At 46.5% G+C, this 15,693-nt stretch overlaps 2 protein-coding genes across 3 annotated transcripts; one reads left to right on the top strand and one right to left on the bottom strand.

Moving 5' to 3' along the window:
- Positions 1-6,157: 6,157 nt before the first annotated feature.
- On the bottom strand, positions 6,158-12,687 carry TMEM38A (transmembrane protein 38A). 2 transcript variants are annotated; one of them, XM_054182350.1, is made up of 6 exons: positions 12,554-12,687; positions 10,279-10,435; positions 9,516-9,700; positions 8,795-8,882; positions 8,574-8,691; positions 6,158-8,268 (listed from the first exon to the last, which is right to left on the bottom strand). In XM_054182350.1, the coding sequence occupies exons 2-6, from the start codon at positions 10,422-10,424 to the stop codon at positions 8,047-8,049; spliced, it is 759 nt and encodes a 252-aa protein (XP_054038325.1). In that variant the 5' UTR covers positions 10,425-10,435; positions 12,554-12,687; the 3' UTR covers positions 6,158-8,046. The 2 variants fall into 2 exon arrangements, with proteins under 2 accessions (XP_054038325.1, XP_054038326.1); XM_054182351.1 differs by having other exon boundaries at positions 12,543-12,676.
- Positions 12,688-12,838: 151 nt separating this feature from the next.
- SMIM7 (small integral membrane protein 7) lies at positions 12,839-15,343 on the top strand. The gene is made up of 5 exons (XM_054182352.1): positions 12,839-12,938; positions 13,025-13,066; positions 13,180-13,232; positions 13,925-14,015; positions 14,583-15,343. The coding sequence occupies exons 1-5, from the start codon at positions 12,913-12,915 to the stop codon at positions 14,596-14,598; spliced, it is 228 nt and encodes a 75-aa protein (XP_054038327.1). The 5' UTR covers positions 12,839-12,912; the 3' UTR covers positions 14,599-15,343.
- Positions 15,344-15,693: the final 350 nt, after the last annotated feature.

Raw genomic sequence — 15,693 nt, 5'->3', positions numbered from 1 at the left:
GCACGCGCCCTCTCCTGCGCACTGATCTTATATACTCATGGATACTTCTCACACCTGCAAAATTAAAAGACGTGGAGAATATAAAAGGTGTTTTTCTATTTACATATGTTTTATCATATGAGATTATTATTTCTTCAGAACTGGAATATTCGCTACCCGAAATTATGTAAAAATTCATGGCACTCCATAATCATGTGATAAAGTAGTACAAGAGGGAACGCTAAAATTAGGGTGGGGAATGGCTGTATCTGCAGCTTTCCTTGGGACTGTTCTAAGTGAAAAGTGATCACTGATGAAGTCTGTGCCAGCATCAGATGAGGAAAGGGCTCCCTTGGGTTAGGAATTATCATGTCTGCACTGCTGCCCAGCGGGGAGCAAGCACTCGTAGCGTAATACCCCTGGAATAATTCATTAGCTCTCACCAAGGTTGCAGTAGTTACGGGAAGTCCTTGTGTCGCTTTACTCTCCAGCCCATACGAATTCCAAACCTTACTGTGAGAGAGTGTGTTTAACTTATAACCCTGTCTCCTGCTGAAAATCCAATCACAGGTCACATCCTTCATCCCCAAACGGGTCCTGAAAACACAGGAGATCTACCACAACTTGGGCAGGTGTTGTAGGTAAAATCTTAACACTAGCTGTGTCCTTCTATGGCCACTAATTTCAGTTTGTCTGTAGTTCTGACACGTTCCTTCCAGAAACCGCAATGGTAACGATTTCTGTAAATGCTGACCCGTCTGCTTCGGCTGGAAACACCTCGCTGTCCGAACAGCGTGTCATCGCCTTACCTCCTGCTGGAGGAGATGCTGCAGTGCTTTCTTTCTTTGGAAGGCATTTTTTTGTGGAATTGAGAGCCTGTCTAAGCCTATGGTTTCTTATTTAAAGATGGAGAGAGAGCGAAGGATTTTCAGAAGAAGGGGAAACTGAGTTTTGTAATTCCTGAAAATCTGAGTCATTGCTGCCCACTGCCAGTTACCACTTCAGGAGCTCAGGCTGGCAACTGTGTCCCAGTAGGCAGAGGAAGTGGGAAATATTTGGATATTGTCCAAGAAGAGAAGTTCTGCACAAATATTTCTTGCTGTTGGAGTGGCGGATGGGAAGCAAATGTGTGTTGCCCAGGGATTTGGGAGAACCTGCGGATTTTGCTGCCGTTTGTGCAGAGGCATCACGCTGCAGCAAGCCGAGGGTGAATTTGGCTTCACTGCAAATGCCATTAGTTCCTGAACTAATGCAGAATTCTGCCATCGCTGACATGTTTTAAGTGCGAATCGGGTGTGCCAGAATAAAGCTGTATATAAAACGCAGCAGATTACAGGCGCCTTCGCTTTCAGATGAAGCTGCCAGCTTACAGCTTTTCTGCTCGGCACAGCAGCCTCACCACATGGCAAGGCTTTGCAGAGTCTAGCAGTGAGAGCGCCTGATGCATTCGGCAGCTTCTGGGCTTTTCAGCTTATTTACCTGCAAAAACTGAGCTGATGAAGATTCGGACCAGGCTGGAGGGCTGGAAAAGAAGCGGAACCATCTTCCTGCAGAGAAGATCCTGGTGTGTATGTGGGCTGAAGCTCATGCTGCTCTCTGTGCTCCCCGAGCTCTCCTCTGCAGAGACCGCTCGTTAGAGAGGAGATGACTAATGGCAGTGACACCGGTGACAGCGGTGCCTCTCTGCAGAAAGCTGGCTTGCTCCTTCTTCTGAGGAAAGCCTGGGGAAGTTCCAGCTACTTTGACAGGGACAGTAGGGATGGTTGACTGTCTGCACTGAGATGCGGTGAAACTTCAGCGCGTGCTGGAGCGATCCATCTGTGTTTGAGGAGGACAGATATCTCTATAGCAACCAGTGTTTGTCACTTGGGCAGGATCCCCAGGGTCTCTTTCTAAGCACTAAATGTGCTCCCTATCAGGTGCTGTACACCTGAGGTCCCTTTGTTCACTACCCTTGAATATTTTAGAGATAATTATCTCTGTATTTCAGCATCATGTAAGCCTCCCAGTACTAGTATCCTTTATGGTTCAGACACTCAGCCATTTAAAGTAGGTTTCTTAACACCCAGGGAGTATGTCGGTGCGCTGACGCTATTTGCCTTCTGTCAAGTTGTGCAAGAGTGAATTTACTAAAAGGCGTTTAAACCGTGCACAGTAAATATTTACTTCTTTGTGGCTAGGTTTGGACCAGGGTACCATGCCCAAAAGAGCAGCACATGGGAGAAGGCAGAAAGAAAAATGTAATAATTTACAAAGTCAACAGAGAACAAGTGGAAAAAATAACATCTTTGTCCAAATGTCCTTGGAACGCACAGGGAGAGGAGGCTACTGGTGCAACCATCTCAGCGAGGCCCTAACAGAGCAGGTGTCTCCACCTGACGTTCACGGAGCGTACTTTTCAGTGTCTTTCTTCCATGCAGGTCTCGTTCCCAACATTCACAGCACGTTGCTATTTCAGTTTGTTTCAGTATGTGTTTCTGTATTTGCTCAGTGTAGCTTTTCCCGTAAGAAATGCTGCTTTCTCCATGCCCTGTGGAAACAGAGATGGTGCTACAGCAGCCGAGCAGATTCACTTGCTCGCAACCGCTTTCTGCTTCCCCATTTTCTCACAGGAGAGCATAATCTATTATTTCTGTGGGGTTTTGCCTTTTTCAGGAAACTGAACCGAGCATGTCAGAGAAAACCCGTATCAGCCAGAGCAGCTGCTGCAGTTTTTCTGTTTCTCTCATGAAATGAGATTTAAGAGGCCGGTGTCTGTCCTTGTCTGTACTCCCTCTGTATCCCTCTGGCATACAGAGCAATAATTAAAGAAAAATTAGTAATCTGTATTTATGGGTTCCTTTTGCAGACAATACTTGATTAATCTCCACAGTTATCCAGCCAAGTAAGAAGAGATTAACCGACATCCTAATCTGTCATAAATCAAACCGGCAGGGAGACGAAGCATCTTACCTTAAGAGACAACCATTACAGAGAGCCTACATTAGGGTTTAGCCTACATTAGTCTAAATCTAATTTAAGCCAACTTTAGGACTCTAAAGTCGTGGATTTTCAGCCTGTTCTTCACGGCACGGCAATCTGTGATGCGCTATATGCATCTCATGCTGCACGTACCTGTCATTATTACTGATTGCACCAATTCTTGTCACAAATCAAAGAAAATTAACTCACTCATTGGTTCCAGTGGTTGGTTGCAGTGGGACCAGAAGTCCCCAAACTAGCAGATCTTTTTTTGGAAAGTCAAAATCTGTCAGCTCAATTGAGAAGCATCAGGGGCTGGGATAATTGGAAAAGCAGCAGCTTGCTTTCGGCAGGAATGCAGCGCATGTGGTACGCTTTCTGGTGAGCTTTCTGTAATTTGCAGATCAAAACCAAACAAAATCAACCAAGCAAATCTTTTCCAGTGAGATTCTGGATTTCCTCAGGCTATAAAAATGTTCAAGCCTCTAAACATATCAGACCTGTTTTCCTGCATTCCACGTCTTTAGCCTACCTGTACCCTAAAGCTAAGACAGAATCACTGTCTCACACCAATTCTTCCTAATGGGTTACATTTGAAAGCTCTCTACGAAATTTCCTCCCCACGTTCTCTTTTGGAACATACAGGAAACAGATAAGGGACGTGATAGAAAATATTATAAATGGTACTTTTTCTAGGGATAGCGTTTGAAGGATGCAAATGCACAAGTGTAAAAGAGAGAGACCAGACTCAGAGCCACGCCTGATTGTGGATCTTAGCACTATCGGCATCTCCCTTTTGTCAGAAATGTCACTGCAGAGCTGAAGTGAGTAGTAACTGTGCATCGCGATGGCAGGGTGAGCTCTGGCATGACAGGGGACAGTTTTCTCACCGTCTGTCTGTTCTGTGAGCCATCTTCCCCCCCCCAGCTCGCTCCCGGGCTGCCGCCTCTACAGACCACATGAGAGCAGGATTAAATTCTTAGCTGGGAGGGAATTTTGTGGGTGTTTACCAAGAATGAACCACGCTGTTGGTGTCTGATGAAATCCAAACCCCTTGAACTGGCCTTTCCTTACAGTGGATGGGCACACGGGACAAAGGGGTTCTCCTTGGGGCCAATAGCGAGAGCACCCTAAAGAGGCAAATATCAGCCCTCTGTGCCCGGTGGCTCTCTCGGCTTTGGTATCGACGGTGTATTCTCCCCATTGCTGGTAGTCACCTTCTCAGTGTCCTGTCTTCCTAGTAGAGGTGGAAGCAGCTCGTACAAAATCCAAACTCTCCTTGGCAGCTCTCTGGGAAGTCTTTTATGGATGTATATTCTGATTTCTCATTATTTTGGCAAAGACCTAAAATATCTTGAGAGAAAAAGCCTTGCTGCAGTAAAAAGCTGGGTATCTACAGTCGTAGGGAATGCGTGCTCTACCAGCCCTACCTTCGTACAATCCTCCGTCCTACAGTAGCCAGTCGGGTCCTTTAAAGAATAGCACGAGAACCATAAAGCAGACAATTATAGCTAAGGGCCCAAATAAAGATGTGCTACTGTGAAATGCATAAAGCTGTAATTTTTAATGCCCCTGTGTGTCCTATGCGCTATTTGGACCCAGACTCTCAGCACTCACCTGGTGCTTTACAGCTTTAAAGCCCCACACAGACATGAAATAGGCTGCGGGAGGAAGCAGGCAGTTGGCAGCTGATCACCTGGCGGGGGTTAAAAGAACAACTTCTCTGTTGCTCAGGAGATGGCCAAGGTGACATCCGTCTCTATCTTCTGGGTCTTTCCGCTTAGCTGGGTTACCTAATTTGGTTGCTGTTTGGATAAAACATGGAAGAATGTATGTGCTGTCATTAATAATAAAAAGAGGAAAAGGAGAACACTGGTTGCTCTGCCTCGGTGCGCTGTTGGGTTGGCTTTGCCCTTTCTCGCAAAGGCTCTTCCCTACAGAAATTCTTTCCTTTGGCCTCCCATTTTTTTTCCTTCAGTTCATCCACTCTGAAGAATTATTTATGCTTTCTGTAAAATTATCCTATGGGGTTTTTTTCTACAACCACAGTAAGGGCTGCAGAGCTTTCCCTGTCTGTGAAGCTGATCTTTGACGAGGAAAAAGCTGTAGCCGCTGGGTTTGGCTCGCTCTGTGTAAGAGAAAAGGGAAACCTGTCAATCGAGAAGAAATGCTGAGCGCAGCAACTGAAACACTTTGCTTTTTCCATCAGGCAACCAGGGCCTCTTTGAGGATTAAACCTATTGCTAAATTTAGCCACATCTCACTCGAGTTAGTATCAGGAGTTATCAGATCAGAACATCTTTGGAGGGAATGACGTCTGTCCCGTGGAAGTCTAAGCCCTGGCGCGCTCCTCTCGGGCCCTGTGCTGCAGCGCAGTTTGGAGCCGGGGACGTTCCGCGCGGCCAGCACAGCGCAGCAGTCCGAGACATCGCAGGGTTTTTCACAGCACATGAAACGCCTGCTCTCATCAGCCTGCTCGTGTTTATCGTTCCGTCTAGCTCCTGAGCAAAATCTGTTCATAACACCGAAACGGGTGTCACGGGAGAGGAGAATGGGTAAACCACGTGAAACTTTCTAGTGCTTTTTTCAGGTTTGCACTGAGCCATTTTTCCCCTGGTTGGGTCATACAGAGACTTTAAATCCCACACTCCAACGTAACTTGTATTTTCAACTGCTCTGATAAATTAAGGAGTATTAATAAAAGTTTCAAAAGCGTTAGATCTGGGGGGAGACAAGTGAAACCCTTCAGAAAATAAACAGACCTTTGCAGGTCCTCATTTAGTGAGCCAGGCAGATTTCAGTTTTAAACAGGAATACTGAAACTCCATGTAAATATGCCGGAATTGTGTGTGTGTGTATTTACCTGTCCCAGGTCAGTGTCCTCCTCCTTCTTGTAGTGACAAAAGGAAAGACAGAATCAACGGTAATAAACACCAAAGGAAGATAAGGTTCCTTATTTCCCTCCCTGAAATCTCAGGAAGTGCCTGGACGACAACACTACAAATACAACAAAAGCAACGGACCTTTTACCATGTTGGTTCCATTTAGAACAGGCTCAGACATACTTGCAGGGCGTATCAACGTCTGATCTCTCTCTTCAGGTAGAATCATTTTGTCATCGGGTCGAGGAGACTTTACGTAGATCAAGGAGCGTGTGGCTTCTGAGACTGACGAGAGTAAAAGAAACACACCTCTTTCCTCGAGCGACAGCGGACAATCAGAGTCACTTCACAATTTTTATTTGTTGACAGCTTTTATAAAACAAAATTCCCCTTGAATCAGACATCTCATAAAACATTTATAGTCTTGTGCATGCTTGTGATACATCAGGTTTCAGTAGACCAGTATCTGCAAAACCAGACAGCTGAGTTGTCAGGCAGAATTCCTGTCTTCTACTGGAGGGGAGGGAAACTCACAAAATTAAGGCACTGTCAAAACCCAAGCCCACAAATCATTTGACCTTTTGTACTGGCTTTCATCTGCTTGTATACAAGAATATTTTTTTATTTTTAGTTAACCATCAATTCCAGTTTTGAACGGGGACGCACAAAAAAATAAAAACGCTTTTCTTAAATCATCCTATTTATATTCTCAGTTGCAAGCTGACAGCAGCAAACCTTATTGCGAGGGATGGCAACACGCTGCTACACCCCCACACGTGCCATTTTCACCGCAGCGATCCCAGGCCTTGGTGATTACAAAAACCTCAGAAAAAATTCTGGTCTTTTGGGTGCAATGCTCAAGGTGACACTTTTAAGAACAAAATCAGTTCTAAGAACAGCTTAAAACTAGCCTAAAAGCCAGTATTCACTAAGCAGGACATGAACGAACTGACAGGCTCCTCCCTGAGCCAGGCAAGGCATTTCGTATTCTTCACTCATGGGGCACTAGCTGCTTTCACAGAGCAGGAGTTTGGCCAAAAGGGACGTAACAAAGGATAATCGATATCTTCAGCTGGTGTGCGTTTATCAGTCCTTTAAAGTAGTTTTAATCAGCTGGTGTGAAATCTGCTTCTTCAGCCTTCATACCTTAATTTGGGAATACAGGAAATATTCCTTCCTGCACCCTGTGAGTGTTCGGGCTGTCCTTTAGCACATGGAAATCAGTGCTGCAAGCACAACCCAGCACATGGCTGGGGGCTTAGGACCATACCTAGAAGTACCCCATTCTCTATACAAAGATGCAACATTTTAAAAAAGCCAGTTTCAGGTCCATTAATTAAGTGCCCTGGCAGTTATAAATAAATAGTAATAAATACTTATTTACACTCACACACCCTTCTTGTATCCCACAGGATTACAAACAGACCAGAACCGTGCTTCTCCCCTGGTTAAATATGATCAGGTTTGAGGTGGGACACGCTATTATTAACAACGTGCAGCAACGCTACCCAACAGTTCAGAATAACAACAGTACCCATACATCGCACTCGGAGCGTTTCACAGCTTCAGAGCTCTTGCAAACACAGACGTAGTTAAGAAAGTGACAATGTTCTGTCCATTAGGAATCAGAGAGAACTTAGGTGAGAGAAACAGAGTTTGGCCAGGACACCAGTCGATGTCCTTATTGCATATAAAATGTCACATTAATTGGAGATATGGCAGATGTGGGAGCTAGGAGAAATTAGATCAGGCTCATATGAGACCATTTAATTTCCTTGAGTATGAAATCCAATTTCCACATTGATTGTGTCTAAACAGTTTGTTGTTTTGGTAGACATCAAAAAGGTCAATGCAAACTCAAAGGAACTTGGGAGTTGCAGGAGCACAGGCCATTACCTCCATTGATAAATAAACACAGAGAAATACATCAATTCTAAATGCTGCATCATAATTGCTGACAGCTTGGGAACTGGCACCCACTTGTCATCCTGGCACAAATCTGCAAATCCCTGAAAACGTGATCAGAATAGAGAGACAGAGACCAAGAAGCAAGCAGCGGCACAGAGAGCACAAATGAAATTCAGGGACCCGCCTGGCAGTGTCCTGGCTTCCACCTCTCCTCTGGAGTCTGCGAGAAGGACTGGAGGATAAAGGAGGTCACAGGTGGCTTTGAGACTCAGCTCTGGAAGAATTTTCTTGGCCTATTTACTGTGTGGTTGCTTTTTTATTCAGCTTTCTTTGCTTTCCGTTTCCTTGTGCCTTCATTTAGCTCCTCTTTTGACTTTGCAAGAGGAGGCGGAGGATGGGAAACCTCATGGGAGGCCCCGTGCTGATCATGATGATGACTAGTGTGTCCACTGGAAACAGAGCCAAAGAAAACTGGGCAGATGAAGCTTTCCACCGGAGCAAAAGGCGAGGCGTGAGAGTGAGTTGCCGTCATGAAAACCTGCCATGCAACAGTGAATACTTAAAGATCACATACACCAGCTATGAAATACTAACTAGTAAGGAGCATTCCACTTATCCCAGGTAAAAGTCCCTACTGCTACATGGCTCAAGGCTGTATCACAAGGATCTTCTACCACACTGCCAACACGATGGAGAATTTAGCCTATGATTTCCTGAGAGACCTTCCCTGGTATGCACAACCAATGTCCTCAGTAGTGGCGTAGGAAGGTGAACCCCCCAGTTTGAGTCTATTCTTCCTCTGGTTCTGTAGATGTGTTAGCAGCAAACCTGCTGTAAACTTACCTTGCAAACTATCATGAACATGGTGAAAAAGAAGATGAGGTTGGCTTCAGAGATAGGGAGCCAGCGAGTCTGTTGCAGAGTGAAGAGGACTGTGCCGTACAGACTAGCCTTTGTAGGGCTAGAAGAGAAATAAAGTTTTCCTGAAGGTTTGCATCCAGTTCTGAATGGTTCTTTAAAGTCCATTTTTGGTCTGACAGAGAATTTACAGGCTACCTACTTACAAGGACATGCGAAGAATTTCATTTGTTTCTGGCTTCCAGACCCCACGCAGCAGTTGCTCAAAGTTAGACAATAAGGCAACACCAGAACCTGGGAAACAATAAAAGTGAAGAGCTAGAACTGCCACGCCAGAGGAGAGCTCTGCTGCCTGTTCTAGATCCCCAAGGGATAAGGATAACCTAAGGGGAACACAAGTTTCATGATATTCTTCCCAAATTTAAAAGTTAGCCTAAAATAACAGAGCAGGGCAAGGGCTTTCTAGACTCTCTTATATAAAAGTGTTTCCTGATGCAGGAAAAGGGCATTTGCCTCTGTTCCATTTACTGACGCTCAAAGCCTGCTCCAAACAAAAGCTAAAGGAAAACTGACCAGGCTGTTTCAACACTGACAGAAACCCCCTGAAAAGATCAGGCGAGGCCAGAGGCAATAGAACACAGGAGGAAGAATTCCTGAATTCTGCTCCCATATTTGATAGTGACTCCAGTTCTCCATGGCCCCGTTAAAGTCAGATAATGACTCAACTGACAACCATTCTGCGAGCACGAATAAATACCGGTGTTCTAGGGAACGTGATTGATTGAAGCCAGCTGACCACATCCCCCCACCAGCCTGCTGCCCTGCGCTGAGGGATGTGGTCACCTTAAGCCTCGCTCACAGATCCCCCCATCCCTCCCCGCAGGGCTGGCTGCCTCCCGGCTGCATGAAGAGCATCTCGTGTTTCACCTTTGACCCAGCCGGTAGCCATCATGATGAACCACCCGTGGTGGTAACGGTGATGAGCATGGTGGACCCCGGCTGCAATTTTGCGAACTCTGACCACCTCCTTCATTGCCACAAAGATGAGCTTCATAGGCAGAAAGCTAACACACTTGTAGAAGAGGTTCATGGGACAGAAGAATATCAAATACCTGGAACAAAACCACAAAGAGTTTAAGGACCCATTTGTTTGTCCTGATCTGGGACGTATAGAGAGGATTAAGAGTGCTGTGGTGTCAGCCTGAATTATGTCAGGGAGAAGGAAATGCTGGGTCTGTCGTGCCAAAGCACATACAACCCAGACGCACCAAGGAAATTAAACTCGGAGTAACTGTGGTTAATTTGTGCACATTTCTCTAACTCAATGAAGAAAGTGCCCCCAAATGTGCCCCTCTTCTAGTCTCTGTGCTATCAGGACAGTGCATGCTGCTCTTGTGGTTTGGCTGCAGTTCAGCCGCGGCAGCTATGAATAGAAATGCCTGGCGATTGGACTGGCCCCAACCCATATAATCAAAGCACTGGACAACCGGTCACAGAAACGGCAAACCAGATCTAGCAATACAAAAGACTCGAAGTCTACCTCACCCCACCTCTTCTTTCCCCAGTTAATCCAAGCAAGGTAATACAGGTGTGTGACACAAGCAGAACACCGCCCTTCACACCGGCTGGGTTTGTGCACACCCAGCGGCGTCTCGTGCTTAATAAATTAGGTGAAGTGCAAAAGACTCACCAGACTGCTGTGGCCAGGATGACGCTGGAGTTATTGCTGAAGTAATCAATAGGGGATTCTCCAAGTAGCAGATCAGCAAGTATGTAACTTCCAAAGCAGTGCAGCATAGCACAAAGCCAGGAGGCAAAAGGGCTCTTACGAGACATCTCCACGGCTCCTGTGAAGCAAATTCTAACTGAGAAGACGGATTCAGCAAATAAGCTGAAACTTCAAGAACCGCTAAGAAAGAGGCTTGCGGTGCATGTTCTCCAACAAAATAAGTCAAAGAAAAGTGCTTGTAAAACAAAATACAAAAATGTGTACTCTGTGAAGCCTGAACAAATACCAGATACTGTCAAGAAATGCCATGTATGGTCAGAGCTTGCAGGCCCCCCGTGAGGTTTCAAATGAACTGAGTCATTAGAAGCGTATGAATTAGCTAAGAGTTTCTCTTCGGCATTTGCTGCTACTTACTGCAATCAGAAAGAACAATTTTCCCCTTGAAATCAATATCTTTTTACACTCTAAAAATAAAATGCATATTAGTACCATTCTCTCCATTGCTTCAACCTAGGTGCCCTCTAGAATTCATGAACAATCTGTTCAGCTCTTTCATTCATAAGATAACCTGTAAAAATAGAACAGTAATTCTTAATCTTTATTTGAGGATTTAAAGATTCTCCCCTGCTCCTGTACTAGTTTGGAAATGCCCTTTGAAAATACAACTAGATACTAAAACAGCGTTACTATTTGGTAATACACGATGGTCTCCTCCCACAACCTCCTTTTGCCTTCTTTTTATTCCTCTAGACATTTTCGTCCACCTCTGTACTTCTTCAAGGAAGTCTCCCAAGAACGTAATTCCTGTAAGATTGTTTCATCACCTTAAACGGCTCCAGAGTCTTTTGTGCAACGTTTCAGATACCAAACTCTGGTCAGTAAGCCAGTAACAGGCAGTCAAAAGAGAGAATGCTAAAACGTTATGTCAACGTTGCTAACAGTGGCCTACCTTAAATAGCAGTAAGTGAATCAGCACATGCTATAACTGACTGCTCAGCCTCTTCCATCCTCAACGACATTTGAACCAGCTGAGAACACAGTGGAAGCGAGACAGCTGCAACAGCCACGATACGTAGATGGTTCTATAGGAACCTGAAGTTCAGCTTGAGGCTTAAATTTAGTAACACTTGTTTTTCTTTGGCTCCCTGAAGCCATGCTGTCTCCAAGGAGGAAGCAGGACATTCCTGCCCTGGCCCTGATCTGCAGCACAGGAGCTGTGGGATGAGGCAGTGCAGCAATCTAGTGAAAAGCACACCCCAGCCTTACCCAGTCCAAGTGGATTACTGGGCTTACGTATTTTTAAAAGCTATTTTCCTAAGGGTTGCCTGTTAACTGTTCTGTTTGGGACTTAATGCTGGAAGACAGCTGTAAGTGATCGACAGCTGTCGAAAACCCAGCACTTCTGTTTACATGGAGTTTAAATAGAACAGCATGTGGAGCGTACGGCACGGAGATCTGACAACTGCAGCCTTTCAAAATCATTCCAGGGGGGATTTTTCCTTTCCCCTCAGTTACCGGGCAGTTACACTGAGACTGTTCAAAACAGAGCATGAAGAGTATGAACGCTATAAAAATACATAGAGAAGATGGCATTTGGAAAAGGCGAAGGCACAGGCTGCAACAGTGAAAGGCAAGATGCAGATCTGCCGATCTTCACCAGATAAGCCCAGGAGAATGAACAGCAAGGTCAGTTAAGGGGCCTGAGAACCGATTATGGCATGGCCTGGAATGTGGGAAACAATCAGGTTTTACTTACAGCCTTTTTGTGTATAAATAGAAGAGCGTTGCCACAAAAACAGAAAAGCCAAGCAGCTGGACAGAAATGTAATGCTGAGTCCTGGGACAGCAGCAAACTGGTGACTGAACTTAAACACTTCAATGTGTCTGGAATCCAGTCTTAAATAAAATGCAAGACTAATTGTCAAAATCAGAGTGACTAGTTCTTGGGGTTTTTTTCTGCCTTATATTTACACACGTGTCAACCTCTGGAAAAAGCAATGCGGGGAGGCTCACGGCTCCATATCCCCTCACACCACGGCTGCTGACAGCCGACACGGACAAGCACGGATCGGGCGGGCGCGATGACCTGATCCTGCACCAAAAATGTCAGGTTTATACCTCGGAAATCCTGACAGGCACGTGGCTGCTCTTCCCCAGCAGGCCCGTACGGCCCCCGCCGTTCCCGCCCCCGGCCCGGCCCTGCCTGACGGGCTCCCCCGCCTCACCTGGCTCGTACTTGAGGTAGAGGACGGAGACGATGAAGTAGGCCGTGTCGAAGAGCGGGAAGACGGGCAGGGCGGCGAAGGCGGCCGCCAGCTCCCCGAGCTGCAGGGCCCCCGCCAGCTCCATGGCGCCGCGGCAGCGAGGCAGCGCCGGCCGCCCTCCTTCCCTCCCTCCGCCGCTCAGCCCCGGCCCGCCCCCGGGCCCGCCTCCGGAGGGACGTCCCGGGGCGCGGCCTCTCCTCGAACGGGGCTGTGGCGGCGGCGGGAGGCCGGTGCCGCCCGGACGCGGAGCTCCCGTGCCGCCGCCGCCGCCCCCGGGAGCGCAGGCGCCGCCCCGCCCGCCCTTTCCGCTTCCGCCGACGGAGCCGCCGCCATGATCGGGGACCTGCTGCTCTGCGGGTAGCGGGGACGGGGCCCGGGGTGGCGGCGGCGGCGGCCCGGTTCGGTTGGGCCGGGCCTGACGGCTCTCTCTGTCTCTCCCTTAGGACGCTGCTGATGAACGCGGGCGCCGTGCTCAACTTCAGGCTGTGAGCGGGCGGGGACGGGGGGGGAGGGAGGGAGGGAGTGAGGGAGGGAGGAGGCGGCGGCTTGGGGGGCCCTTCACCCCGCCTCACACGGATCCCCTCTCGCTGTCCCGCAGGAGGAAGAGAGACACGGAGGGCTTCGGCGAGGAGGCGAGGGAACCTACCACCGGTAACGGAGGGGCGCCGGGAGCTGCCGGCCTGCGCCCGCGCCCCCGGGCCGAGGGCTCGGGGAGGGACAAATGCGTCCAGGAACGGGTGTTTTCTGAAGGAAATTCTCGCTTAAAGCATTTTTTTCAAGGCGACAAAGTACAAGTTCAGCCCCATTTTGTTTGGATGTGAATTACGCTGTGGCTGGAATAATTGGTTTACTAAATTGCAACCTGAAATTTTCCCCCATGATGCTTACGTACAGACGTGGCAAACCTTTGTTGATCCCAAATGAGTGATTTGAGGAGAAATACAAAAATGCACACTTCTTTCTGCATTTTTGAATGTAGGTACAGAGGTAACACTGCTTACAGCCTGATTCCCATTTTAGTGCGTATGTACATTTATTACTCCTTTGTCCCTCTGCGTGCTGGTTGAAAGTGGCAGGAAGGCTGGAAACTCCCACGGAGGGCTGTCCTGCCCTTTTTATTTATCATTTATTGCTTATTCTCCCACATGCCCTTAGTAGGGATGCACTGAACATAGTATGCATCATTTACCTAAAACTTCAACTTCCAGGTTTTTGTTCTCTGACTTTTTGTGGGTTTTTTTCTGTGTCAGAGTTGCTTATGTTTTCCAGACAGTGTTGAAAATGTGATTTGTCAGTGTGTTAGGTATTTTTTTACATCAAAGTCATCTTCTCTTGATTTTCAGGTGATAATATCAGAGAGTTTTTGCTGAGTCTCAGATATTTTCGAATCTTCATTGCTTTGTGGAATGTCTTCATGATGTTCTGCATGATTGTGTAAGTAACGCATCTTGTCATTTGTTTATAGCAAGTTGTATATGTTGGGATTTTTCTGGCATGTTTCTTTTCCGATCTTTTTCTCTCTTACTCTATTGTTCCGTAATTCCTTTTCATTTTGCTACTTTATTTCAATCTTCAAAGAGACCTCACAGGTCTTTGCTAATGTGGCCACCTGTAGTGCATGAAAACCTTCTTTGCCGGCCCGTAAGTCATACAGCCGTAGATATAATGTTCCTTGTCGTGGGTTGCTTCAGTAAAATATCATTTGGGGGAGCATTTCAGTTTAACTTTTGGGGTGTTTTTCATTGTAGGGGGGGAAGAAAACCCACCAGTTAATAGAATGGAGTCGGCCTTGAGAATGGTGTCTGGAAAGAGCAGGTTTTGGTTCCGTAGGCAGGCTAGCAGGCCGCTTCCCTTGCGCTTAGGTCGCTTTATGGTCTGATGCATGGGGGAGCAAAACCGCTGGCCAGATGTGCGCTGGTGGTGTGAGTTGGAAGGGCATTGGCGTGACTGTTCCCAGTCGTACCCGGTTCTCATCTCCTTCTTTTCTGTTGCCTCCACTAGGTTATTTGGATCTTGAAAGTCACCCACAAACATGTCTGTTAACTTGGAAGAGACTTTTGGCTGGAAACGCAATTTTTTCTATAAAAGATTATAATGCTTTCAAAATACAGCCCTGGGATTGTGGCCTGTTCTTCGGCACAAGCTCCTCTAACACGTTCCAGGGACAGGAGATGTTCCTCCTCTTCAGCCTGTCCCGTAACACATGGTGCATGCGGGGTCACTTGCTGCTGGGGGGACAGAGCCTTTAGGTCCCTGAGCCAAAAATCTTCAAAGTAAAATTATTTCAACTTTACTGAAATAAAGAGAACTTTAAATTGTTTTGCCAGGCTTAGGGAGCGCGGTACCTGGTATGCGGGGTGGAATCGGAGCACGCCCGAAGACCACAATCTTAAAACTCTGCGTTGTTAGTCACTCCCAGCTCGTCCTGTGTCTGCTGATGTCACCATTGTCTGGCGGCCTTGGAAGTCGCGCTTCTCATTTTTATAACGTTGAGCAAAGCGTTGGTGGAACTTCTCACTATTCCATGTAGTTTTGTTGGAGAAAAGGATGATTTAAAAAAATGGGATTCTTGCCTCCTGTTTTTCCAACAAAATGCTTTGTAAATTAAAATTTCAAAGACAAGAAATTTTTTTTTCTAAGCAATATGTAAGGGATTTTGAATAGGAAAAATGGCAAAAATAATTCTATAGTCAATGCAAAGGAATAGTTTTGGAATAATCTTGGATTTGGTTGAATAAAGTTTTATTTAAGGGTAAAATACACATTTGATGCTGTGTTCATTCTGTTACAGGAGAAATCAATTCAGTATTGTTGTGTTTTGAGAGATTTTAACTAGTCTTGTAATTGTGTCTGCCGCCTTGTGTTATTTTTGTTCGCGTTAAGTTAGCCTCCTTGACCAGCAACTTTTCCCCAGCATCACCAAGATCATTAAGAGTGTGCAGTGCTGGCAAGCTTCTAAATCAAACTGCACTATTAGTGGAACTTCCTTGGCCTCAATTTCTTCAGCTGCATGACTTGAGGAGAGAGAGGCCTCATTTAAATGATTCTGGGGCTCAGGTTTTAGCAAATACCTTGAATTTTATCTGGGTGCAGTCAGGTAGTGAGACGCCAG

The sequence above is a fragment of the Rissa tridactyla genome, chromosome 22 (genome assembly GCF_028500815.1).
Source record: "Rissa tridactyla isolate bRisTri1 chromosome 22, bRisTri1.patW.cur.20221130, whole genome shotgun sequence".
Taxonomy (NCBI): domain Eukaryota; kingdom Metazoa; phylum Chordata; class Aves; order Charadriiformes; family Laridae; genus Rissa; species Rissa tridactyla.
Note: the sequence above shows the minus strand (reverse complement) of the source record. Positions and strands in the feature narration are given on the sequence as shown.